General features: G+C 44.6%; 1 protein-coding gene across 3 annotated transcripts in view; it reads right to left on the reverse strand.

Annotated features, from left to right (window-relative positions):
* LOC126242368 (sorting nexin-29) overlaps positions 1–26988 on the reverse strand; it is a 182883-nt gene that overhangs the window by 122357 nt on the left and 33538 nt on the right. For all 3 annotated transcript variants that reach the window (XM_049948083.1, XM_049948081.1, XM_049948082.1), the window contains exons 2-3: positions 19188–19437; positions 18793–18857 (exon numbers count right to left, since the gene is read on the reverse strand). In XM_049948083.1, the coding sequence (XP_049804040.1) occupies positions 18793–18857; positions 19188–19420 (298 nt within the window). In that variant the 5' untranslated portion in view covers positions 19421–19437. The remainder of the gene's footprint in view (positions 1–18792; positions 18858–19187; positions 19438–26988) is intronic.

Consider the following 26988-nt stretch of genomic DNA (forward strand, 5'->3'; position numbering starts at 1 on the left):
GTGAAATCTTAGAACCCTTGATCAGATAGGTAGGCTAGAGAATATGAAAAGGGAAAGATACATGTTGAAGATAATAATAGTGGGAATCGGTGATGTACTGTGGCAGGAAGAACAGAACTTTTGGTCAGGTGAGTGCAGGGTTATAAATAGAGACAGATTATATGTACCATAAAGACCTTAAAATATGCATGAAACATGCTTAAAAAAAGGCATAAAAAGTTTCAAAATAAAGATCAAATAATAAAAGAACATGGTACTTACTGCGTGCTTTATATCTAAAAGTTAAACGTGTGAATATCAATTACAAGAAAGAGCACTGGCCACACAAAAACGTTTAGAACACTGATATTTTCCGAATACTTTCTGGTAGAGGTTAGTAAGGGGGGGGGGGGGCGGCTTTCTTGGATTATTTTCCAAAAATCTGCAAAATCGGGACACATACCGTGTTTCAAGAATTGTTCCTTCTTTGCTATTGTTGTTGGTAACAATCAGATGCAATGCAAGTGAGTCGCAGTGAAACAATCTATATGAACAGGACCAACTTCGAGATGTATCGCACGCTGAGGGGCACGCTCAAAAACTCCATAATATTTTATTTAAAAAACAACATACAATCATTATTTTTTTTAAACAGCATTAACTTTTAATTAATACTATTGGACCAAAGCATCATTTTCAGTTTATTTTACATTTTTCTACTATTGTAAACATAAACAAACAAGTACTGTTCCAAATGTTCGGTAGTAAGATTGTGTCTTCTATAACTCAAAAAATTTTTATAAGCAGAGGAGGACTGTTCTACATCAACTGAAGTAACTGGGCAGTATTTGAATTTGGGTGGTATATTGGCACTTATTGTTTCTGGTAAATGTTCACCCATCTCATTAATAAAACTATCAATTTGGCACAAGGGTTCAAAGCCTGGATTATTGTTTAAAATGATTTTAAACTTTTCTGTAAGTTTTCTTGGAAATACCTCTAGCAATGAGGAGTTCACTAGAATAATTTTATTCATTAACTGAATAGATTCATTCAACACCAAACCTTGAGTTTCAAGCTTTTTAATAGTTGCAGGTATATGGGGAAAAAAAAGAGTGCTAATCAGAGCAATGTTTTTTTTATCATGAAAAGGTTCCTTGCACTGGCAAACTGCCAAAGCCTTTGCACTATTGAAGTCGCATACTACCTTCTAATGGCCTCAAAATGTTCATTGTAGAACAACACAGCTTTGACCCACATACCCCAATAATCATAAATGGTTTGGGAGGTAGAGGTACATTTGGTAGTTTTTCTTTGTAGGTCTTGTGAGCAGAGGCCTTAAGAAATACTTTCTTTCTGGAGGAAATCAGTTTATTTATGTTCAATAACATGGAACATACTTCTTCAGCAAGGCGATGTACTCCATTAGCAAAGCACGTTACATGAATCAAATTGGGATAAAATGCTCCGAGGGCTTTTCCTCCTTCGATCGTATAGGGAGCAGCATCTGAAGTAAAAACAAAAACCCTTTCATCTGCAGAAGATTCTGGAAATATTTTTCCAATCCCTCATTCACAAATCTGGCAATTGAAGAATGATTTACTTTGCCAAGCTCTTTGCAGGCCGCTAAATAGAAGGAGGCTCTTCTTTTAAAACACCAACAAATTTGCAATGTAACTGTCTGTAGCTTCATCAACTGAAATCCAGATAATGTTGTCCATGAGTTCATTGCGTATTTCTTCCAGAATATTTACATAAATTATTGGTATTTACGTTTTACACAATGTTGATTCATCTGGTATATTTTGATGTAAACAATATTTGTGCACAAAGCCTCTGAGGATAAGGTTTTCTGAGGATAGGGTTCGCAAGTTAGTGAAGAGGAATATTGCTTGCAATGAATGCTTCACATAGATCCATGTTAAACCATCTTTTTCAATTACCTTTGGACAAATCCCTGCTACTGCAACTTGCTGTTGTCAGAAGTTGTTGTTGCTGTCGTCCTTTTTCTGCATTCCTGTGATATGAGGACTTGTCTTGACGTGCTGATCTATTTGTAACTTTTTTTGCATGAAAAGTTTTTCTCGCAAACTCGACAATATAAAACAATTCCGTCATGTGTAAATTTTCCAGAATGGTCAGCTATTCACGTCATGCCGTTTCTTTTTTTCGGGCGGCATGGTGCACAACATGTTACACACTACACACCGTAAACACATTGAATTGTGTACCAGTAAATAGAAAGCTAAACTGAAACAATGGATGTGTGACACAGCTTAAGTAGTTTAATTTAATTGTTGCCAATGTGTATGGTATGACAACAGAGGGGATTAAATGGGGGCATGGGTGCAGGAGCATCGACTGTCTGCCTGTTCCTGATGCTCTTCTGTAAAGATTTCGCTAGGCAGTGGCCTCTCGGTTAGCTATTGCACGCAGTTTGCAGTCATTCTGGGAGACATCAAAACTAAAGCGAGCTAGAGAAAACCCGTCTAAATTTTTAAAATATTGTAATCAGAGGAAAAATATTCGTCGTCACTAACTTTTAGTTAAAATATGCAACAACTGGTGAAAAGGAGCCAAACATGCAACATGCAAATGCATACAAACCGGTCTATAGTTACACATATAAAATCAAATAGAGGTGACTGCAGGATAAGATTTAATAACTAATAAGAAAATAGGAATGTGGGTAAGTCTCTTCGAATAGCATAGTGACCATTATCATACCCAATATAATGTAACTGGATAGATAAAAGAAGTACTCACCAAGGAGTGGCAGAACACACATATATATATATATATATATATATATAACAGAGGGAAACATTCCACGTGGAAAAAATATATATCTAAAAAGAAAGATGATGAGACTTACCAAACAAAGCGCTGGCAGGTCGATAGACACACAAACAAACACACAAATGTTTTTTGTTGTGTTTGTTTGTGTGTCTATCGACCTGCCAGCGTTTGGTAAGTCTCATCATCTTTCTTTATATATATATAAAACAAAGATGATGTGACTTACCAAATGAAAGTGCTGGCAGGTCGACAGACACACAAACGAACACAAACACACACAAAATTCAAGCTTTCGCAACAAACTGTTGCCTCATCAGGAAAGAGGGAAGGAGAGGGAAAGACGAAAGGATGTGGGTTTTAAGGGAGAGGGTAAGGAGTCATTCCAATCCCGGGAGCGGAAAGACTTACCTTAGGGGGAAAAAAGGACAGGTATACACTCGCGCACACACACACATATCCATCCACACATATACAGACACAAGCAGACATATTTAAAGTTTGGGCAGAGATGTCAGTCGAGGCGGAAGTGAAGAGGCAAAGATGATGATGAATGACAGGTGAGGTATGAGTGGCGGCAACTTGAAATTAGCGGAGATTGAGGCCTGGTGGGTAACGGGAAGAGAGGATATATTGAAGAGCAAGTTCCCATCTCCGGAGTTCGGATAGGTTGGTGTTGGTGGGAAGTATCCAGATAACCCGGACGGTGTAACACTGTGCCAAGATGTGCTGGCCGTGCACCAAGGCATGTTTAGCCACAGGGTGATCCTCATTACCAACAAACACTGTCTGCCTGTGTCCATTCATGCGAATGGACAGTTTGTTGCTGGTCATTCCCACATAGAATGCATCACAGTGTAGGCAGGTCAGTTGGTAGATCACGTGGGTGCTTTCACACGTGGCTCTGCCTTTGATCGTGTACACCCTCCGGGTTACAGGACTGGAGTAGGTGGTGGTGGGAGGGTGCATGGGACAGGTTTTACACCGGGGGCGGTTACAAGGGTAGGAGCCAGAGGGTAGGGAAGGTGGTTTGGGGAATTCATAGGGATGAACTAAGAGGTTACGAAGGTTAGGTGGACGGCGGAAAGACACTCTTGGTGGAGTGGGGAGGATTTCATGAAGGATGGATCTCGTTTCAGGGCAGGATTTGAGGAAGTCGTATCCCTGCTGGAGAGCCACATTCAGAATCTGATCCAGTCCCGGAAAGTATCCTGTCACAAGTGGGGCACTTTTGGGGTTCTTCTGTGGGAGGTTCTGGGTTTGAGAGGATGAGGAAGTGGCTCTGGTTATTTGCTTCTGTACCAGGTCGGGAGGGTAGTTGCGGGATGCGAAAGCTGTTGTCAGGTTTTTGGTGTAATGCTTCAGGGATTCCGGACTGGAGCAGATTCGTTTGCCACGAAGACCTAGGCTGTAGGGAAGGGACCGTTTGATGTGGAATGGGTGGCAGCTGTCGTAATGGAGGTACTGTTGCTTGTTGGTGGGTTTGATGTGGACGGACGTGTGAAGCTGGCCATTGGACAGGTGGAGGTCAACATCAAGGAAAGTGGCATGGGATTTGGAGTAGGACCAGGTGAATCTGATGGAACCAAAGGAGTTGAGGTTGGAGAGGAAATTCTGGAGTTCTTCTTCACTGTGAGTCCAGATCATGAAGATGTCATCAATTAATCTGTACCAAACTTTACACACAAAATTCAAGGGGTTGGCAGGCCTGGGTAACCAAGAAGGCTTCCTCTAAGCGACCCATGAATAGGTTGGCGTATGAAGGGGCCATCCTGGTACCCATGGCTATATATATATATATATATATATATATATATATATATATATATATATATATAACAGAGGGAAACATTCCACGTGGAAAAAATATATCTAAAAAGAAAGAAAGTGATGAGACTTACCAAACAAAAGCGCTGGCAGGTCAATAGACACACAAACAAACACAAACATACACACAAAATTCTAGCTTTCGCAACAAACGGTTGCTTCGTCAGGAAAGAGGGAAGGAGAGGGAAAGATGAAAGGAAGTGGGTTTTAAGGGAGAGGGTAAGGAGTCATTCCAATCCCGGGAGCGGAAAGACTTACCTTAGGGGGAAAAAAGGACGGGTATACACTCGCACACACACACATATCCATCCGCATACACACAGACACAAGCAGACATTTGTAAAGGCAAAGAGTTTGGGCAAACTCTTTGCCTTTACAAATGTCTGCTTGTGTCTGTGTATATGCGGATGGATATGTGTGTGTGTGCGAGTGTATACCCGTCCTTTTTTCCCCCTAAGGTAAGTCTTTCCGCTCCCGGGATTGGAATGACTCCTTACCCTCTCCCTTAAAACCCACTTCCTTTCATCTTTCCCTCTCCTTCCCTCTTTCCTGACGAAGCAACCGTTTGTTGCGAAAGCTAGAATTTTGTGTGTATGTTTGTGTTTGTTTGTGTGTCTATCGACCTGCCAGCGCTTTTGTTTGGTAAGTCTCATCACTTTCTTGGATGGATATGTGTGTGTGTGTGTGTGTGTGTGTGTGTGTGTGTGTGTGTGTGTGTGTGTGCGCGCGAGTGTATACCCGTCCTTTTTTCCCCCTAAGGTAAGTCTTTCCGCTCCCGGGATTGGGATGACTCCTTACCCTCTCCCTTAAAACCCACATCCTTTCGTCTTTCCCTCTCCTTCCCTCTTTCCTGATGAGGCAACAGTTTGTTGCGAAAGCTTGAATTTTGTGTGTATGTTTGTGTGTCTGTCGACCTGCCAGCACTTTCATTTGGTAAGTCACATCATCTTTGTATATAGTTTTACTTATGCGAGCTTTTGGAACTAGTGGCTCCTTCCAGCTGAAGGGTTGAAGGGGAAGGATGAGGGGTGAAGAGAAAGGAACTGGAGAGGTTTAGGAAAAGTGGTAGCATTCGGAGAAGTCACCCAGAACCCCCAAGTCAGGGGAGACTTTCCAACCCAAGACAGACGAAGTCAGTAGCCACTACAGTAGTACGAGTTTACATGTCAAGTAGCTCTGCACACGAAGAGACAAAGAATGTTTGATTACATAAAAGAAATTATTCAGACAGTTAAGGGAGAGAAAAATTTAATTGTGATGGAGGACAGGAATTCTATAGTAGAAAAAGGAAGAGAAGGAAAATAGTAGGAGAATATGGACTGTGGGAAGGGAGTGAAAGAGGAAGTAATGTGTCAGAATTTTGCACACAGCATAATTCAGTCATTGTTAATGCTATGTTTAAAAATACTGACAGAAGGTTGCATACATGGAGAGACCTGGAGAAAAATTGAAAGTTTCAGATTGACTACATAATGTTGGAGAGATATTTCAAAACAGGTTTTAAACTAAAATATTTCCAGGGGCAGAGGTGGACTCTTGGCCATAATTGATTGGTAATGAACTGCAAGATAAAACTCAAACAATTGAAATGAAGGAGATGGGACCTCAATCAACTGAAAGAACCAGAGATTATCAAGTGTTTCAGAGGGAGAATTATGCAATGTTTTAATGAAGTAGAGGAAATAAATACAATAGGAGACAAATGGGAGCTTCAAAAGATGAAATAGTTAAGTCAGCTTAAGTTCAAATAGGTAAAAAGACAAAGCCCAGCAGAAATCCTTGTACAGCACAGGAGATACTGAATTTAATTGATGAAAGGAGAGAAATAACAAATTCAGTGAATAAAGTGTCCAAAGAGGAGTAGAGACATCTAAAAAATGAAACTGATAGGAAGGGCAAAATGGCAAAGCAGGAATGGTAAGACATGAAATACAAGGCTGCAGAAGCATGTACAGTCTCTGACTGAAAGCACTGAGACCCCTATCAGTGGACATTATTGTGTGGTGTCTATATCCTTCACCTTTATGAGACCTTTGACTCTGCTGGGGACACTTCCACTGAGGTGTCTAAATGTCCGTGGAGGAATAGCAGTCCATTCTTCCTCAAGAGCTGAAACCAGAAAAGGCAGTGATTCATGTTTAACACTACGGTCTGGAGCAAAGTCCACGATCTAACTCATCTCAGAGGTGTTCCCATGGGTTCAGGTACTGACTCTGGACAAGCCAGTCCATTTCAAGAATGTTATTGCCCAGAAACAATTGCCTTGCAGATGCTGCTTAATGATGGGGTGCATTGACCCGATGGTACTAACACTCATTGTCTCTGAACTGTTCCTCTGCTGTGTGTAGCATACAAGGTTGTAAAATGTGTCCATATCCTTCCACATTTAGTGTTTCCTTAAGCGCACCCTAACCATGATAAACACACCCATGCTGTCACTCCACCTCCTCCTCACTTTACTGTCACTTTACTGTTGGCAGTACACATGACGGCAGGTAATGTTCTCTAGTCACAGAGTTCTCCTGATCAACCCATTCTACTGTTGCCAATTTGCTACTGACAACACAATACACCCTGTTTCTTTTCTATTGGCAAGTCCACTTCTCGTGATTTCTAGTGGTCAATTCCACATTACACAGTGGTGTCCAGATACTTCGGATAAGAATGTGTATAACTAGGGAAAGGATAGATACCACCTACAGGAAAATTATAGAGACCTTTGGAGAAAAGGGAAACAGCAAAAAATATCAAGAGCTCAAATGGCAAGCCAGTAACAAGCAAAGAAAGGAAAACTGAAAGGTGGAAAAGATATACTGAGGGGTCCTGAAAAATGTAGACACTGTTTGATAGTCAATGTTAATGGAACAAAATGACATATCATTACAATTAAACAACGGAAAATCCGGGATGTAATGTAACAGTATTATGAGAAGTAAAGTTGCTACTCACCATATAGTGGAGATGTTGAGACGCAGATAGGCTCGCTCTCTCTCTCTCTCTCTCTCTCTCTCTCTCTCTCTCCTTTTCTGCTACTCCCCCCCCCTCTCCTCCTCAACGCTCCCCTACCCAGCACCCAACCTGCAGCACTTCACTTCACTGTCCACCATCCCCACCATACTATCCCTCCCCCTCCCCACCCCAGCTTCCTCCTTCCCCCCACCTAGTCGCCATTCCCACCATGCACTGGTGCTGCTGCTCGCAGTGTGGTTTCAGTTGCCTGAGACTGAGACGCAGTTGTGTGTGTGTGTGTGTGTGTGTGTGTGTGTGTTTGTGTGTGTGTGTGTGGTTGACAAAGGCCATTGGCCGAAAGCTTTAAGTGTGACAATCTTTTGTTGTGCCCATCTGCATCTCAGTATCTCTGCTATATGGTGAGTAGCAACTTTCCTTCTATCATATTATATCATTACAAACCTGCATATTGGGGGGGGGGGGGGGGGGGGGAGGGGGGCATTAGCAGCCAAACAACGTCGATGCTGCTGAACTGTTGACCGAACTACAGCTGTCAGAGTTGCCAGTGTGATAGTCACACAGGACGTCTCAACGTCTCAATGGTTTCTTGTCCCTCAGAGGTAGGAGTCAATAGGTGTAAGGTCTGGAGCCTATGGTGAGTACACAACAGCTCACATTCGACCTATCCATCAGAGAGGTAGATTTTCATCCCAGAAGGCTCTGACAGCTCTGTGGTAGTGAGGTGGAGAGCCTTCTTGTCATAGGTAAAATCTTTCTTTTCTAAACACCTATCGGATGGCAAGATAAAATTGATGTCTGTAAAATGTAAACTTTCATGGCTGGAATTGCCACAATTAATAAAATATTCTGGGCTATTATGCTGTGATCAATGTTTGCAGTTTATGAAGATATGCCTTACTAATCACTGTACCTTCGAAGTAGAATGGGCCAATCAAACTACATAACAACAGACCACACCACACATTAACAGCCAGCAGATTAACATGTTTGTCCACATGAACATGAGGATTTTCAGGGGACCAGTACACACAGTTGTGGCAGTTTACCGTACCATTCAGTTTGAATTGCACTTTGTCAGACCAGATCATCAACCCTGCAAACACATGCCTTCAAATCACTCTCAGTACTCAATCCTTCGATCCCAGTCATCCTTGTTCACAGCATATGGTGATCTTTGAATGTACACTTTCCACTTCACAGCCTTCAGAATTTGTTTCATGCTTTATCGGCCTACCCCACTTTCACACGCACTCTGCTTCACAGATTTTTGGGGTGATCTAGTAAAGTGTTGCAACATAGCAGTGCTAGAGGCTGGACTTCATGTTTTTGGTCAGACAGACCTTTCCTTATGCACGTCCTGAACACTACTGCCGGCTTCAAATGTATCCTGAATACAATAAACTGTACTTGTTTGTGGCCGAGTTCCATGCACGTTACGCCACTGTCATTGTACCTCCCCATCATATTTTTGTACTTCCAGTACCACTTCAATATGGCCTTGCATTGCTCAAACAACAATCTCACTTCATTCATTGCTTCACTGTCATTTGCTGGAAAACGCGCACCAAGATCTGTTGGACTACAGTGCCATGCAAAATAGCAATGGTATGTCTTTTGTTCCAAAGATATTAATTATCAGAGGAAGTCTACATTTTTATAGGGACTCCACAAGGCAAATGAACTTTAATACAATATTATAGAAAGGGCAGTGGAAGTAGATGAAGACAAGATTAGAGGTTTGATACCGCGAGAAGAATCTGACAGAGTACTGAAGCATTTCATGTTGAAACAAGGCCCCTGGTGTTAATATTCCCTTACAAATATTGAGATTCTTGGAAGAACCAGCCACATCAAAATTATTCCACTGCTGACCAAAATATACAGGAAAGATTAAATTCTGCCAATTTCAAGAATGTGCTGCTAAGGGTGAATACTACTGAACTGACAGTTTAAAATACTGGCATGAATTACTTACAGAAGAGTGAAAACACTGATAGATGCCAATCTTGGGGAAAATTAGTCTGGTTTCCAAAGAAATGTAGAAACACATGAGTCACTATTGACCCTATGACTTATCTTAGAAGATAAAGTGAAGAAAGGAAAAATCTAAATTTACAGCAATCATAGATTTAAAGAAAGCTTTGGAGAATACTGATTGGAGAACATTCTCTGAAATTTGAAAGATTGTAGGGATAAAATAAAGGCAGCTAAAGGTTATACAGAGCCTGTACAGAAACCAGACTGCAGTTATAAGAATGAAAGGGCACAAAAGGAAAGTAGATATTGAGAAGAGAGAGAGAGAGAGAGAGAGAGAGAGAGAGAGAGAGAGAGAGAGAGAGCACTTTGCAGTCTGTCCCCAATGTTATTCAATTTGTATGTTGAGCAAGCTGTAAAGGAAACCGAGAAAAAATTTGGAAATGGAATTAAAGTTATGAGAGAAGAAATTACAACCCTTAAGAGTTTTTGATGACACTGTCATTCTGGCAGACAACAAACATGGAAGATGGGTTGTATGGAATGGACAGTGTTTTGAAAAGAGGTTGTGATATGAGTGTCAACAAGATTAAAACAAAACTAACGAAATGTAACTAATTAAATCAAGTGATGCTGAAGAAATTAAATCAGGAAACAAGACACTAAAAGAAGTAGGAGAGTTCTGCTATTTGGGCAACTGAATAACTGATGATGGCTGTAGCAGAGAGGATATAAAATGCAGACAGCTACAGCAAAGAGAGAACATCTGAAAATGGAAGAACTTGTTAACACTGAAAATAAATTTAAGTAGGTGTTAGGAAGTCTTTTCAAAAAGTCTTTGTCTTGAGTGCAATGAAGTGAAATGTGGACCATAAGCAGTTGAAATAAGAATGGAATGGAAACTTTTGAAATGCAATGCTGTACATGGATGCTGAAAATTAGATAGGTAGAACACATAACTAATCAGGAAGTACTTTATAGAACTGAGGAGAGAAATAGTTTATGGAAAAACTTTACTAAAAGAAGGAATCATTTGACAGGACACATTCTGAGCCATCAACGAAGCATAGAAAGAAGAGGGGGGGGGGGTGAGGAGGGGAGAGGCAGATGAAGAGCAGCTCTGACAATTCCACGGTTCCACTATTCTCTCAGTATGGCTTTGTGACTCTGCAGATATACTATTTTCAAGAATTTAAAAAGTGTAGTGTGCACAAGTCCACACCAACAACGAAGTTTAAACCAAATAGAATGTATGACAAACTTTAAACAACAAGCATAAGTGAGGAATTGAATACAAGAGTAATTCAGCAACACAGAGGATTCAGGAGCAAAGGATTTTTGTTTTACAAACAGCTGTTTAGCTTCAGAAATAGTTGTTAAGTTTCAGAACAACTTTATGACACCTACAGGAAATACAGCAAAAAGCCATGTTAGATGACAAACAATCTCTCTAAGATTTAGATTGTTCTTATTGGAGTACAAGCAAAGTGCACTGCAAGGAAGTGTGGTGTCAGAGTACATTGTACACACAAAACTGGGCATTTTGTCTCCATTAATTTGCTGAAAGTGAATCAGCTGCAATGGTTCAGCAGAGACTTCATACCAGGTACTAATTTCTGCTTAAAACTGGTAACCAGTTAAACTTTGTTTTCCTGCAGCCGCAGGAATGTAAATAAAATGACAGTGTGTTCGTTAATGTTGATAGTAATTGTGTACACACATCTTGTAAACTGACTCATTCATTTCAAGAAAGAATCATTCAAATTATCTATGGAACATCATGTAACTAACTGAATAACTAAGCAGACATTCCAACAGATGAAGGAAGTCATATATTACGTGAATCTGGCTTCTTGTTTGCTGCAAGGTGATCCACCCAGCTGGGAAAGGTATTTCAACCATGGTTGTCTGCAAGACTTCTCCTGTACTGAGGCAATAACAGTAACTATTTAATTTATCAACAGCTGGCATTCCAACAGATATGCTTTCCAGCATGATTCACTCTTTGGCAACCATAGCCACATTTCACAACAAAATTTGATTTTTTTCCTTGCAGGATTATATTAAAGATAATACAAGAACATTCATGCCTCCATCACCATCTCTACACCTACATCTACATTTACATTCATACTCTGTAGTTCATCTTATGGTGCATGGCAGGGGGGTAGCCTGTACTACTACTACTACTACTACTACTACTTGTACTACTACTCATGATTTCCTTTCCTGTTCCACTCGCAAATAGAACAAGGAAAAATGACTATGTGCCTCCATATGAGCCTCAATTTCTTGTATCACATATTTGTGTTACTTTTAGACAATGTACATTGGAAACCATGGAATCTTCCTGCAGTCGGATTCAAATGCCGGTTCACTAAATTTCCTCAAAAAGAATGTCACCTTCTCTCCAGGGATTCCCATTTGAGTTCCCGAAGAATCTCCATACCACTTTCATGTTATACGAACCTACCAATCACAAATCTAGCAGCTTGTCTCTGAATTGTTTCAATGTCTTCCTCTAACCTGACCTGGAATGGATCCCAAACTCTCAAGCAGTACTCAAGAATAGGTCACACTACTGTCCTGTATGTGGTCCCCATTACAGATGAACGACACTTTCCTAGAATTCTCTCAATAAACCAAACTCTACCATTCGCCTGTCCTACTACAATCCTCAAAAGCTTGTTCCATTTCATATTGCTTTGCAACATTATGCCAGACATTTAAACAATGTGACTGTGTCAAGCAGGACACTACTAATGCTGTATCTGCACATTTCAGGTTTGTTTTTCCTACTTATCTGCATTAACTTACATTTTTCCACATTTAAAGCTAGTTGCCATTCATTACACTAATTGGAAATGTTGTCCAAGTCATCTTGTAGCCTCCTACAAGTCACTCAATGATGACACCTTACTGTACACCACAGCACCATCACCAAAAAACCACAGATCACTGCCTGCCCTGTCCACCAGATCATTTACATATATAGAGAATAACGGAGTCCTATCACACTTCCCTGAGGCACTCCTGACAATACCTCTGATCTGATCTGATCTGATCTGATCAACATTCGTTGTAGAGGACAACAGACTGGGGCCAGCAACTTAAAGAAGTCTTCAGGCCACTCACATATCTGTGAACCTATTCCATATGCTCATACTTTCATTAATAGCCTGCAAGGGGGCACCGTGTAAAAGGCTGGAAATCTCAAAATATGGAATCTGCTTGTCCTTCATATATAGTTCGCACTGTGCCATGCGAGAAAAGAGCAAGCAGAGCTTCGCATGAGCAATGCTTTCTAAAACTACATTGATTCATGGACATAAGCTTCATAGTCTCAAGAAAATTTATTATATTCTAACTGGTAATACGTTCAAGGATTCTGCAGCAAACCGATGTTGGTACTCATATCAGTACAAAAAGTTTTGGAATGATTGCAGCAGAGCTGGTAAATGACATGACTGCTTTCACAGGTGGCTCAGCCCCTGCTGGGGTAGGATAAACCTGGACAAGATTGGAACAGGAATTGCTGGTTGAGTGGATTGGGCAGGTTTTGCACCTGGGTCCTCCACAGGGATATGATCCTTGTGGCAAGGGGTTCGGTTGGGAGTGGCATAGGGATGGACTAGGATGTTGTGGATGTTGGGTGGGCAACAGAACACTGCTTTAGTAGGGATGGGAGGAATCTTGGGTAGGACATCCCTCATTTCAGGGAATGATGATAGGCAAAGACCTGGCGAAGGATGTGGTTCAGATGTTCTAGTCCAGGGTGGTACTGGGTGATGAAGGGGGCACTCCTTTGTGGCTGGTTTTTGGGGATGGTGGGAGGGTTGAGGTTGTGAGGGAGAAATGGCAGGGGAGGTCTGTTTGCTAACTAGGTCTGGGGGATAGTACCTGTCTGTGAAGGCTTTGGTAAGACACTCAGCATACTGAGTACAGGATCTTTTTGTCACTGCACATATGCTGTCCCCGGGTAGCCAGGCTATATGGGAGGGATTTTTGGTTTGAAAGGGATGACAACTGTCAAAATGCAGGTACTGCTGGTGTTGGTGAATTTAATGTGGACAGAGGTGGGGATGGAGCCAACAGAGGCAAAGGTGAACATGTAGGAAAGAGGCACGATGGGTTGAGGAGGACCATGTGAAGCAGATGAGAGAGATGATACTGAGATTGTGAAGGAACAAAGATAAGGTCCAGATCATGAAGATATCATCAGTTCACCTGAACCTCACTAAGGGTTTGGTGTTTTGGGAGGCTAGAAAGGTCTTCTCTAGATGGCATATAAAAAGGTTGGCATAGGAGGGTCCCATGCGGATGCCCATGGCTGTGCCACGGATTTGTTTATATACCTTCCCTTCAAATGAGAAGTAGTTGTGGGTTAGAATAAAGTTAGTAAGGTGTATGAGGAATGAGGCAGTGCGTTTGGTGACTGAAGGACATTGGTAAAGGTAGTGTACAATTGTGGTAAGACCATGGGCATAAGGGATGCTGGTGTACAGGAAGGTGGAATCAACAGTGAAGAGTAACGATCCACGAAGTAAAGAGGTTAGTGTGGTGGAGAGTCTATGAAGGAAATGGTTGGTGTATTTGATGTGGGAGGCTAGATTATGGGCAAGGGCCAAGACGCCCCAACTTCATTCCTTCAGAACCTCAACACCTTCTCTCCCATCCGCTTCATATGGTCCTCCTCAACTCAGTGTGCCACCTTCCTAGATGTTGACCACCTCCTCTCTGATGGGTCCATCTGCTCTTCTGTGCACATTAAACCCACCAGCCACCAACCGTACCTGCATTTTGACAGTTGTCATCCCTTTCACACCAAAAATCCCTCCGATATAGTCTGGATATCCAGGGGCGGCGTATCTGTAGTGACAAAAACTCCCTTGCTCAGTATGCTGAGGGTCTCACCAAGGCCTTCACAGACAGGTACTATCCCCCACACCTAGTCAACAAACAGACCTCCTCTGCCACTTCCCCTCACAACATCAATTATCCCGCTGCCCCCAAGAACCAGCCACAATGGAGTGTCCGCTTCATCACCCAGTGCCACCCTGGACTGGAATGTCTGGACCACGTCCTTTGCCAGGGCTTTGATTACCTAGCATCGTGCCCCGAAATGAGGGACATCCTACCCGAGATATTACCCATCCCCTCCTAAAGTAGTGTTCCATTGCCCACCAAACGTCTACAACATACTAGTCCATCCCTATGCCACTCCCAACCCAATCCCTTGCCACAAGGATCATATCTCTGTGGAAGACCCAAGTGCAAAACCTACACAATCCACCCACCCAGCAATTCCTGTTCCAGTCCTTTTGCAGGTATAGCCTACACCATCAGGGGCCGAGCCACCTGTGAAAGCAGTCATGTCATTTACTGGCTCTGCTGCAATCATTGCACAACTTTTTATATTTGTGTAACTGCCAACCAGGTGTCCACCAGGATGAACGCCCACTGCCAAACTGCGGCCAAGAGCAATGTTGATCACCCTGTGGTGCAACATGAGCTGAATGTAACACACTGGATTTCAATGGTTGCTTCACTACCTGAGCCATCTCGAGCCTTCCCTCCACCATCAGCTTTTCTGATCAGTGCAGATGGGAGTTATCCTTATAACACATTCTTCACTCCCATTATTATCCCAGCCTCAACCTATGGTAACATATTGTCACCACATCCCCCACCCAATAGTTTCTACCCACTCTGTCCTAACATCTCCTCCCCATCCTCATCTCCACCCTGTTTATTTGCAGCCCTTTGCCAACTCCTTTTTCGTTCCTTTCTTCCCCATCTCCCTGCTCCACAACCTCATGACACTGCATCTGTTGGCAGTCTAGTCCCTGCACATTCCACCAAATAGCATTCATATGTCTCCCCACCTGTACCTACTATCCCTTCCCCTTCCCCAGCCCCTCCAGATTGTTGCTTGCATCCCAAGTGGTGATGTATTCTGGCCCCAGATGCTGGAGTTGGTGGTCGTGTGTGCACGAGGTGTGGTCCTGCACGTGCATGTGTGCGTGTGCGTTGCGGGTGGCAGAATACTACTTTGAGGAAAGTGGGTAGGTTTTTGACTCGGGGTAGGACGAGAGGTAATCTAAGCCCTGGTGAAGCATGTGGTTGATCTTTTCAAGGTCAGGGTGGTACTGGGAAATCAGAAGAGTGCTGGTTAACAGGTTTACCAGAGTCAGAGGAGCAGATGGCAAGGGAGATTTGTTTATAGATGAACTGGACGGGATACTCCAGTCAGTAAAGGCTCTGGTAAGATTACCAGTATATTCTGACAACTCCTGCTTTCCACTGCACATGTGGCATCCTTGGGTGAATGTAAGGAAAAGACTTTGATATGGAATGGGTGACAGCTGTCAAAGTGGAGGTACCAGTGGAGGTTGGTGCATTTGATATGGACATATTTATGAAGCCATCTGAAAGGTGGAGACTGACAGCTAGGAAGATGGCGCGACAAGTTGGGAATGACCAGGTGAAGTGGATTTGGGAATAGATGTTGAGGTTATGTAGGAAAAATCGAAGAGTGTCCTTGCCTTGAATCCAGACCATGAAAGTGTTATCAATTAATCAAACAGAAAAGGTGTTTTACGTGTTGACTGGATATGAAGGATTCCTCCAGATGGCTCATAAATACACTACATGATCAAAAGAATCTGAAGACCTGGCTGAAAATGACTTACAAGTTCGTGGCCCCCCCATCAGTAATGGTGGAATTCAGTATGGTGTTGGCCCACCCTTAGCCCTGATGACAGCTTCCACTCTCGCAGACATACGTTCAAATTAGGTGCTGGAGGGTTCCTTGGGGAATGGCAGCCCATTCTATATGGAGTCCTGCACTGAGGAGAGGTATCAATGTCAGTCAGTGAGGCCTGGCAAGAAGTTGGCGTTCCAAAACATCCCAAAGGTGTTCTTTAGGATTCAGGCCAGGACTCTGTGCAGGCCAGTCAAGAATTATATTGCTGACACTAAACACGCTGGCAGATGGCGTTCACCGGGCATTTGCCAAACTCACAGCCTGCCATCGGATCGCCACATTGTGTACCATGATTCATCACTCCACATGTTTTTTCACTGTTCAGTCGTGCAATCTTAACGCTCCTTACACCAAGCGAGGTGTCATTTGGCATTTACTGGCACGATGTATGGCTTATGAGCAGCCATTCTACCATGAAATCCAAATTTTCTCACCTCCCTAACTGTCATAGTTGCAGTTTATCCTGATGCAGTTTGGAATTACTGTGTGTTGGTCTGGATAGATGTCTGCCTATTACACGTTACGACCATCTTCAACTGTCGGCAGTCTCTGTCAGTCAAGAGACAAGGTTGGCCTGTACGCTTTTGTGCTGTACGTGTCCCTTCATGTTTCCACTTCACTGTCCCATTGGAAACAGCGAACCAAGGGGTGTTTAGGAGTGTGGCAATCTCGTGTACAGACATGTGATACAAGTGACACCGAATCACCTGACCATGCTTGAAGTCCCTGAGTTGCGCGGAGCACCCCATTCTGCTCTCTCGCAATGTCTAATAACTACTGAGGTCGCTGATATGGAGTACCTGGCAGTAGGTGGCAGCATAATGCACCTAATATGAAAAGTGCGGATACTTTCAATCACATAGTGTAAGTTTACATACGATGTTAACATGTGAATACTATGACACACAACAGATCTGTTTGTAGATTTGGCCTTCAGAAGTGAAATAATTTTGTGTCAGGAAATGGTTGGCTAGGAAGATTAGGGAAGTGGTGGTGGGTTTTGTATCAAGGGAATGTTGGCATGGGGGATGTGAGTGTTGGCAATGGGTTAGGAACTGCAGAGAGGCAGTGAAGGAAGTGAGCAGTGCCTTTAACATAGGATGAGACATTACGGACAGTAGTTTGGAGATGTTGGTCAACAAAGGCCGAGGTTCGTTTGTTGGAAGCACTGTACTGAGCCACAATGGGATGACCAATGGGGAGACCTGTGGGATTGGGTTTGTGGAGTTTGGAGAGTAGTTAAAAGGTGGACTGTGAAGGGTTGCTGGTGTGAGAGGGAGACGGCCTGAGGTGTGAAATTTTGGGATGGGACTAAGGCCTTGAGGAGTGGCTTCAGGTCATGACAGATTTCTGGTGTGGGATCATGGTTGTAAGGTTTGTATGCTAAGTGCTGGAAAGTTTGCAGAGGCCCTCAGCAATACAGTCATTACGATTCATGACCACTCCCATGGAGCCTTTGCCTGAGGGAATGATAAGGTGTAGGTTGTTTTTCAGGTTACAGATAGCAGTGTGCTTGTAGGAGTGATGTTGGACTCACCTGGGAGGGATGTAGGGAAGAAAAGTGATACCAGATTAGAAGTGAGGAATTTCTGAAATATTATCAGGGGATGACTGGGTGGAAGGTGAGGACAATCATGGATGGCAGGAGGGCAGAACTGTTTCAAACAAGGGTCCACAGGGACTTATGGTTGGCAAAATTTTATTCCAAGAACATTACCTTATTGACTCTCACGGAATTACTTTATTTCATTTATAAGTGCGTTTATTGGCGACAGTATAGACCTCAAATGTCTACTCACAATTTGAAGGCTTTTCGGTCAGAATTGGTTCACAGATTTCTATATAATTGAGTTACAGTATAAGGCACCACTATGTACTATTATGATGCTAAATACAACTTTTGATGGTGAAGTTGTCTTGACAATGATTCAACACCAGATGCCTTTGGCATTACTTCAAGCAATATTATTATGTATTATAAATGCTAGCATTGCACAGTTTTTAAACTATTACGAAGAGGACACTATATCACAGTTCCAATTATGCTCTAACAAAGGTTAAGGATAATACAGAAACCACAAACATTTAAGAGGTAGTGGTATAGCATTACACTTTTAAGGCTACATGTTAAAACCCATTACATATATTTACAGGCATTATAGTGTCACTGTGGGATGTCATCCGACCATCCATCCATGGATACATCGTTTTCCAAAGATTACATCTTGGAAAGCCTTCACGTAAGAGGAATGGGTCAAGGAAACAAATCATTACAACAGGGAAGTTAAGATTGATTTTGCTAGCCCTGATTTTCCACAAACGATGTGGTGATACAGATATATGGCTGCTTTCTTACTCTCTCTGTAAGTTAATTCATATCATTACAATGTTCTACAGTTTTTCATTTTTTTTAATATTTTGAGGTCCTGTAAAGGTTACAAAGATATGTTTGAAATAAAGGTGAAACTGCATTCACTTACCTAATTGGTCTTGTGCACCACCTCTGCCTATGTGAAGGCTAGTTGATACAATCTCAGTCATGTGCCTGAAACAAAAAAAAAAGTCATTGAAACAACTGGTAGAAAATTTAGGATAACAATTTTATTTGAAACCATATTCTAAAAATGTGACACTGATTAATATAACATAACTTCATCCCTCAAACTTTTAATTTTGAAATAACTGCTTTATTTGCTTACAACTGTTGTGACCAAGATTTGCCATTTTATTATTTCAGAATAAAAATAATTATGGTATATAGCTCAAAAATTCTAAGTAGATATGAACAGTCACAAGGAACAAAATCTAAGAACATATAGTTGTTTATCACATGCATTTAAAATAGAAAAACAGTATGATGAACGACACAACATACCTAAAAGCAGAGCTTGTTTTAGAAATGGCACGGGACCGTAACCCATGAGAAAGAGCTGCCTCCATCCTGTGGCAGAGAAGAGCTACACAAGGATCAGATTCAGTGGCCAGCTCAGCACGTCCACCAAATCTCACCTGGCATCTCTTGACAGCTTCCAGCAGTTCAGACATGAGTGCCTGGCGCTCTGCTGCTTGGTGGTGTTCCAAACCACTTGCTGTTGCAGCCGCAATCATTGTGCTTGCACTATAACCTGTCAGACATCAAAATCTCCACATTACATATTTTACACCACCACCACCACCACCACCACCACTACTACTACTTAGTGATCAGGGAATAAAACAGTACTCTTAGCATATTTTACGATGGCAATAGATACACAAGCGAAACTAATGTTAGAAGTAAAACATTTATTCAACAACAAAGTAAACACTATTCTACTACAGTGACCATGCTACTAATGATTAAATATTATCTGTGGAATAGGAGTTGACCAGAAGAAATGACTTCAGACTGCATTTTAAATTTGGTTTGATACCTGTCAGACATTCTGTCATCCTCTATCAACATGTAACCCACTTTAGAATTCACTAGTGCAAACTATCAAATTACAAGGAGACAGACTGGGAAGCCTGTACTTAGCTTCAGGAAGCCCAATTCTGACTACTGCTAAATGCATATAAAGAACTACAAAAAATCTAAGGGCTATTTGAACAATAATATGAAAAGGACAGACTGCTACTCACCACATAGAGGTGGTTCTGAATCGCAGACAGGCAAAATGAAAAAGAACAACAGGAATACTTTCAGCTTCCGGATAAAGTCCTTCTTCAGAAGTGGAACTTTTCAAACAACAACAACAACAACAACAACAACAACAACAACAACACACACACACACACACACACACACACACACACACACACACACACACAATTACTGTCTCCAGGTGCCAAGGCCTGCCGGAGACGGTGGCCGTGAGTGTGTCAGCTGTTCTGTAAACATGTGAGAATTCTGTTTCTGAAGAAGGTTTTTGTTTAAAAGCTGAAAATATTTCTAGTGTTCACTTTTCATTGTGTCTGTCTGTGGTTCAACACCACCTCTATGTGGTGAGTAGCAGTCTATTCTTTCCACGTTTTTATTCCATCCTGCACTTTCCATTGTTTAAAAGCTATCTTAGCTTTAGGAACTATCTCAGCTTCGTTCAGGAAGAAAGCAGTTGGTTGAAGTTAGAAATGAGCAGACCTCAGGTTGATTGGTTGGTTGATTGTGGCGAGGGACCAAACAGCAGGGACATCATTCCATTGGATTAGGGAAGGAGCCCTTTCACAGTAACCATCCCGGCATTCACCTGAAGCAATTTAGGAAAATCACAGAAAACCTAAATTAGGATGGCCAGTCCTGGGTTTCAACCATTGTACTCCCAAATGAGAGTCCAATGTGCTAACCACTATGCCACCTCGTGTGTGAGACTCAGCTGTTTTGAAGATGAGGGAGACAAAGATGGAAAAAAAAAAACACACACACACACACACACACACACACACACACACACACACAGACAGACAGACAGACAGACAGACAGACAGACAGACAGAGAGAGAGAGAGAGAGAGAGAGAGAGAGAGAGAGAGATTTTGGTGGTGATGATGGGGAAGGGGGAGGTGTTTTTTTTTTTGTTTTTTTTTTTTTTTTTTTTTTAGGGCGCACAACGTCAACGGTCATTAGCGCCCAGACTACTTTAGGAATGCACCGCGAGGCACAAGTTTAAAACAGCAACAAAACGGAGAACACGATGAAAGACATACTGACAGGCATAGGATTAAAAAAGAAAACAGCATAATCAAATGTCCTTTGAGAGGGTTGTCAAATTGATAAAATGAAGAACGCGAGCAGCTGCTCGTGGGTCATCCGCTAAAATGGCTTCTACAGTACATGGCAGGCCAATATCGAGACGTAGGGTGTTAAAATTCGGACACGACGTTAAAATGTGGCGGACCGTCAGCAATTGCCCACATGGGCAGAACGGCGCCGGCGCAGCCGTCAGCAGATGGCGATGGCTGAACCGGCAGTGGCCAATTCGCAACCGGGCCAAAACTACCTCCTCCCACCGAGAAGGGCGTGAGGAGGACGTCCAAGCCACGGGTAGAGCTTTCAAGGCCCGAAGCTTGTTGTCTGAAAGTGCAGCCCAATCGGCATGCCACAGCGAGACAATGCGCCGACAAATTACCCTGCTACAATCTGACGAAGGGACACCACAAGAAGCTGTCCGAGGCTGGAGGACCGCAGCCTTGGCCGCGGCATCTGCAGCTTCGTTCCCAGGGATACCGACATGGCCAGGAATCCACATAAAGCTAACCGGAGAACCGACGTCCACCAGCTGCTGAAGAGAGCGTTGGATCCGGTGCACGAAAGGGTGAACCGGGTACGGATCACCGAGGCTCTGGATAGCGCTCAGGGAATCGGAGCAGATGACATATGCAGAATGTCGGTGGCGGCAGATGTAAAGGACAGCCTGGTAGAGGGCAAAGAGCTCAGCTGTGAAGACCGAACAATGGCCATGGAGCCGATATTGGAAACTTTGTGCCCCGACAATAAAAGAACACCCGACCCCGTCATTGGTCTTAGAGCCATCTGTATAAATGAAGGTCGTATTAATGAACTTCGAACGAAGTTCGACAAAACGGGAGTGGTAGACTGAATCGGGGGTAACCTCCTTCGGGAGTGAGCAGAGGTCAAGGTGGACGCGAACCTGAGCCCGGAGCCAAGGTGGCGTGTGGCTCTCGCCCACTCGAAAGGTGGCAGGGAGTGAAAAATGAAGGTGTTGAAGGAGGCGACGAAAGCGAACTCCAGGGGGTAGCAGGGCGGAGACATACAACCCGTATTGACTGTCGAGAGAGTCATCAAAAAAGGAACGATAAGATGGGTGGTCAGGCATTGCCAGAAGCCGACAGGCATACCGACAAAGCAGTATATCGCGCCGGTAGGTGAGTGGCAACTCACCAGCGTCAGCATGAAGACTCTCGACGGGACTAGTATAAAACGCTCCGATCGCAAGTCGTAAACCCCGATGTTGTATGGAGTTGAGGCGGCGTAAGATGGATGGCCGTGCAGAGGAGTATACGAAGCTCCCATAATCCAGCTTGGAGCGGACGATCGACCGATATAGGCGAAGTAGGACGGTTCGATCCGCTCCCCACGACATACCACTGAGAACACGGAGGACATTGAGAGAACGGGTACAACGGGCAGCCAAATAAGACACATGTGGAGACCAACTAAGTTTCCTGTCAAATGTAAGACCTAAAAATTTTGTTGTCTCCACGAATGGGAGAGCAACGGGACCAAGTCGTAAAGACGGTGGGAGAAATTCTTTGTAGCGCCAGAAGTTAATACAGACCGTCTTCTCGGCAGAAAAACGGAAGCCATTGGCGACACTCCACGAGTAAAGACTGTCAAGAGAACGCTGAAGACAGCGCTCCAGGAAACACGTACGCTGCGCGCTGCAATAGATGGTAAAATCGTCCACGAAAAGGGAGCCTGATACATCAGCTGGGAGGCAATCCATTATTGGATTGATCGCTATGGCGAAGAGAGCGACGCTCAAAACTGAGCCCTGTGGTACCCCATTCTCCTGGCGAAAGGTGTCTGACAGGACAGAACCCACACGTACCCTGAACTGTCGATCCATTAAAAAGGAACGAATAAAAAGAGGGAGGCGACCGCGAAGACCCCATGTATGCATGGTGCGGAGAATGCCCGCCCTCCAACAGGTGTCGTAAGCCTTCTCCAAATCAAAGAACACAGCCGCGGTCGGGTGCTTCCGCAAGAAGTTATTCATAATGAAGGTCGACAAGGTAACCAGATGGTCAACAGCAGACCGGCGCCTACGAAATCCACATTGTACATTGGCAAGTAGGCGTCGAGACTCGAGCAGCCAAACCAATCTAGAGTTAACCATTCGCTCCATCACTTTACAGACACAGCTGGTAAGCGAGATGGGTCGATAACTGGAGGGCAAGTGCTTGTCCTTCCCCGGCTTAGGAATTGGGACAACAATAGACTCGCGCCAGCATGCGGGAACATGTCCCTCAATCCAGATGCGATTGTAAGTACGAAGAAGAAAACCTTTACCCGCAGGAGAAAGGTTCTTCAGCATCTGAATATGAATAGAATCAGGCCCTGGAGCGGAGGACCGTGATCGGCCAAGTGCGGTTTCGAGTTCCCGCATGGTGAATGGGGCATTATAACTTTCACGATTCGAGGAGCAGAAGTTAAGTGGCCTAGCCTCCTCTGCCTGTTTGCGGGGGAGGAAGGCAGGGTGGTAATGAGCGGAGCTCGAAACCTCTGCGAAAAAGCGGCCGAAGGCATTGGAGACAGCCTCAGGGGCCACAAGGACGTCATTCGCGACCGTCAAGCCAGAAACTGGTGAGTGGACCTTAGTGCCAGATAGCCGGCGCAGGCTACCCCAGACAACAGAAGAAGGAGTAAAACTGTTGAAGGTGCTTGTGAAAGCAGCCCAGCTGGCTTTCTTGCTTTCTTTAATAATACGACGACACTGTGCACGTAATCGTTTATAATTGACACAATTCGCCACTGTAGGGTGGCGTTTAAAGGCGCGTAAAGCACGTCGACGAGCACGTAGAGCGTCTCTACATGCTGCGGTCCACCAGGGGACCGGTACGCGACGTGGAGAAGAAGTAGGGTGAGGGATGGAATATTCAGCAGCAGAGAGAATGACTTCCGTGAGGTGTGCGACCTGACTATCGCAGCTTGGGAATGTTTGATCCTGAAAGGTCGCCCTTGAAGAGAAGAGCCCCCAGTCTGCTTTGGAGATGTTCCAACTAGATGAGCACAGAGAGGGGGTATGCTGCAGGAGATGGATAACACACGGGAAGTGGTCGCTCGAATATGTATCAGAAAGAGCATACCACTCGAACCGGCGTGCAAGTTGGGGAGTACATATAGAGAGATCTAAATGGGAATAGGTGTGAGATGTATCCGAAAGAAATGTAGGGGCGCCAGTATTGAGGCAGACGAGATTGAGCTGGTTGAAAAGGTCTGCTAACAGGGAGCCCCTCGGGCAGGATGCTGCAGAGCCCCAAAGGCGATGGTGGGCATTGAAGTCTCCAGTTAACAAAAATGGTGCAGGTAGCTGAGCAATAAGTTGCATCATGTCTGCCCTGGTAACGGCAGACGACGATGGAGTGTAAACGGTACAAATGGAAAATGTAAAAGTGGGGAGAGTAATGCGGATGGCAACTGCCTGCAGGCCGGTGTGCAACGTGATGGGATCGTAGTAAATATCATCCCGGACCAGCAACATAACCCCTCCATGAGCTGGGATACCTACCACAGGGGGTAGGTCAAAACGCACAGAGGTGTATTGTGCCAAGGCAATTTGATCGCATGGGCGTAGCTTCGTTTCCTGGAGGGCTACGACGAGCGGACGGTGCAAGCGAAGCAGCAACTTCAAGTCCTCTCGGTTGGAGCGAATGCTGCGAATATTCCAGTGAATAAGTGCCATCGTAAGAAAAAAGGAAGATGAAAGAAGGGGTCACCTCGAAGGCCGCTGAGGGCCTGGCTTCGAGCGAGCACTGCCGCCGCTATCAGTAGGCGGACAGTCATCGTCCATTGGGTCTATAGGTTCATCGGCCATCTTGGGAAGATGGCCGGGAGGGGGAGCTTCCTCCGCCGGTGAACGGTCAGATGTTCGGCTACCAGCGGTGCGGCCAGGCGAAAGGGATGACGGCCTGGGGCGGCAACCGCTGGGTGGCGCAGGAGAAGAAATGCGCCGTGGCGGAGAAGGAGAACTGTGCTTCCTATTAGCCTTCTTGGAAGGTCGTTTGGTGGAAGTACCGGACGAAGGCTGGGAGGTCGAGGTACGTAGGAAGTCTGCACGGGACGGTTCCTTCTTGAAGGCCCATGCATCTGACTTCTGGGTCTTCGTCTTAGCAGAAGCTGATGAAGGGGCTGGTGTCTGTGGGGTGATGGGACGAAGAGGAGACGTCGACCGCGCGATCTTAGCACTGGCCGAACGGACGACCGTGGTGCTGAAGGTCAGATCGCAGGTCTGGGTTGCCACCTCCCTGGTAGTCCGAGGAGAGGCGAGGACAGTACTGTATTTCCCCGCTGGGAGCAGCGTGGGCTTCCTACTAGCCAATAGCTTGCGAGCAGCCGAGGTGGACACTTTCTCTTTGACCCGAATTTCCTGGATACAGCGTTCTTCCTTATAGACAGGACAGTCGCGGGAGGATGCAGCATGGTCACCCTGACAGTTCACACAACGAGGAGACGGAGGTGGACAGTCACCCTCATGGGCATCCCTGCCACAAGTGACACATTTAGCCGCATTGGAACAAGATTGGCGAGTGTGATTGAAACGCTGACACTGGTAGCAGCGCGTAGGTGTCGGGACATAGGGGCGAACAGAAATAACCTCGTAGCCCGCTTTGATGCGCGATGGCAGCTGAACACTATCGAAGGTCAAAAAAAGTGTCCGGGTCGGTACAAGGTCATTGTTGACCTTTTTCATGACCCTATGGACAGCCGTCACACCCTGCTCAGCGAGGAAAGATTGAATCTCCTTGTCAGTCAAACCGTCGAGGGATCTAGTGTAGACCACACCACGAGACGAATTCAAAGTTCGGTGAGCCTCCACCCGGACAGGGAATGTGTACAGGAGTGTGGCCCGAAGCAGTTTTTGTGCCTGAAAGGCGCTCTCAGTTGAGAGTAATAAGGTACCGTTACGCAACCTGGTACAGGATTTGACAGATCCGGCTATGGCATCGACGCCCTTCTGGATAACGAAAGGGTTGACAGAGGAAAAATCCTTTCCGTCCTCAGATCGAGAAACGACGAGGAACTGTGGGGCAGGCGGTAGTACTTTTGTCACTGGTAGCTGGTCACGTTTCCGTTTTTGGGCAGAAGTCGAGAGAGATGGAGTGAAATCAATTGCGGAGAAATCCCCCATGATTGCCAGCGTCTCCGATGGCGCGCTCCTTCCTTGTGGGGACCCTCGCAGAGGGCACTCCCGCCTTAGGTGAATGTTTACACCTCAGGTCACACCTCCCGAGAAACAGACGGAGGGACCAATCGGCATGGTCAGAAGGTATCAGCTCAGGCAATCACCCCTCCCCGGGCCTGGCCTTTACCAGGGGGTACGCGCGTGCCTTACATGTCTACCCAGGGCGGGGAATTACGTGTTACCCCGTCACCGGCTACGCGTGCGAACGCGTGGGTCGGCCTTCAGGCGCGCACAGGGAGGAAGGAAGAAGAGGAAAAAGGAGAGAGAGAGAGAGAGAGAGAGAGAGAGAGAGAGAGAGAGAGAGAGAGAGGACAGTGTCTCAAACGCCGAGGCGGAGACCAGAGAAGGCATGGAGAAGAAGGCAATGAGAAGGCAAGGAGAAGAAGGCAATGAGAAGGCAATGAGAAGGCAAGGAGAAGAAGGCAATGAGAAGGCAAGGAGAAGAAGGCAATGAGAAGGCAAGGAGAAGAAGGCAATGAGAAGGCAAGGAGAAGAAGGCAATGAGAAGGCAAGGAGAAGAAGGCAATGAGAAGGCAAGGAGAAGAAGGCAATGAGAAGGCAAGGAGATTATGCAGGGGAAAGAGTAAGGAAGACAGTGAGGTGGAGAAGAGCAAAGAAAGGAACCAACCAAAGAAAGGAACCAACCAAAGAAAGGAACCAACCAAAGAAAGGAACCAACCAAAGAAAGGAACCAACCAAAGAAAGGAACCAACCAAAGAAAGGAACCAACCAAAGAAAGGAAGAAACGAGAAGTGAAAAAGCAAAATGACCGCAA

This window comes from Schistocerca nitens, chromosome 1, assembly GCF_023898315.1.
Source record: "Schistocerca nitens isolate TAMUIC-IGC-003100 chromosome 1, iqSchNite1.1, whole genome shotgun sequence".
Lineage (NCBI taxonomy): Eukaryota > Metazoa > Arthropoda > Insecta > Orthoptera > Acrididae > Schistocerca > Schistocerca nitens.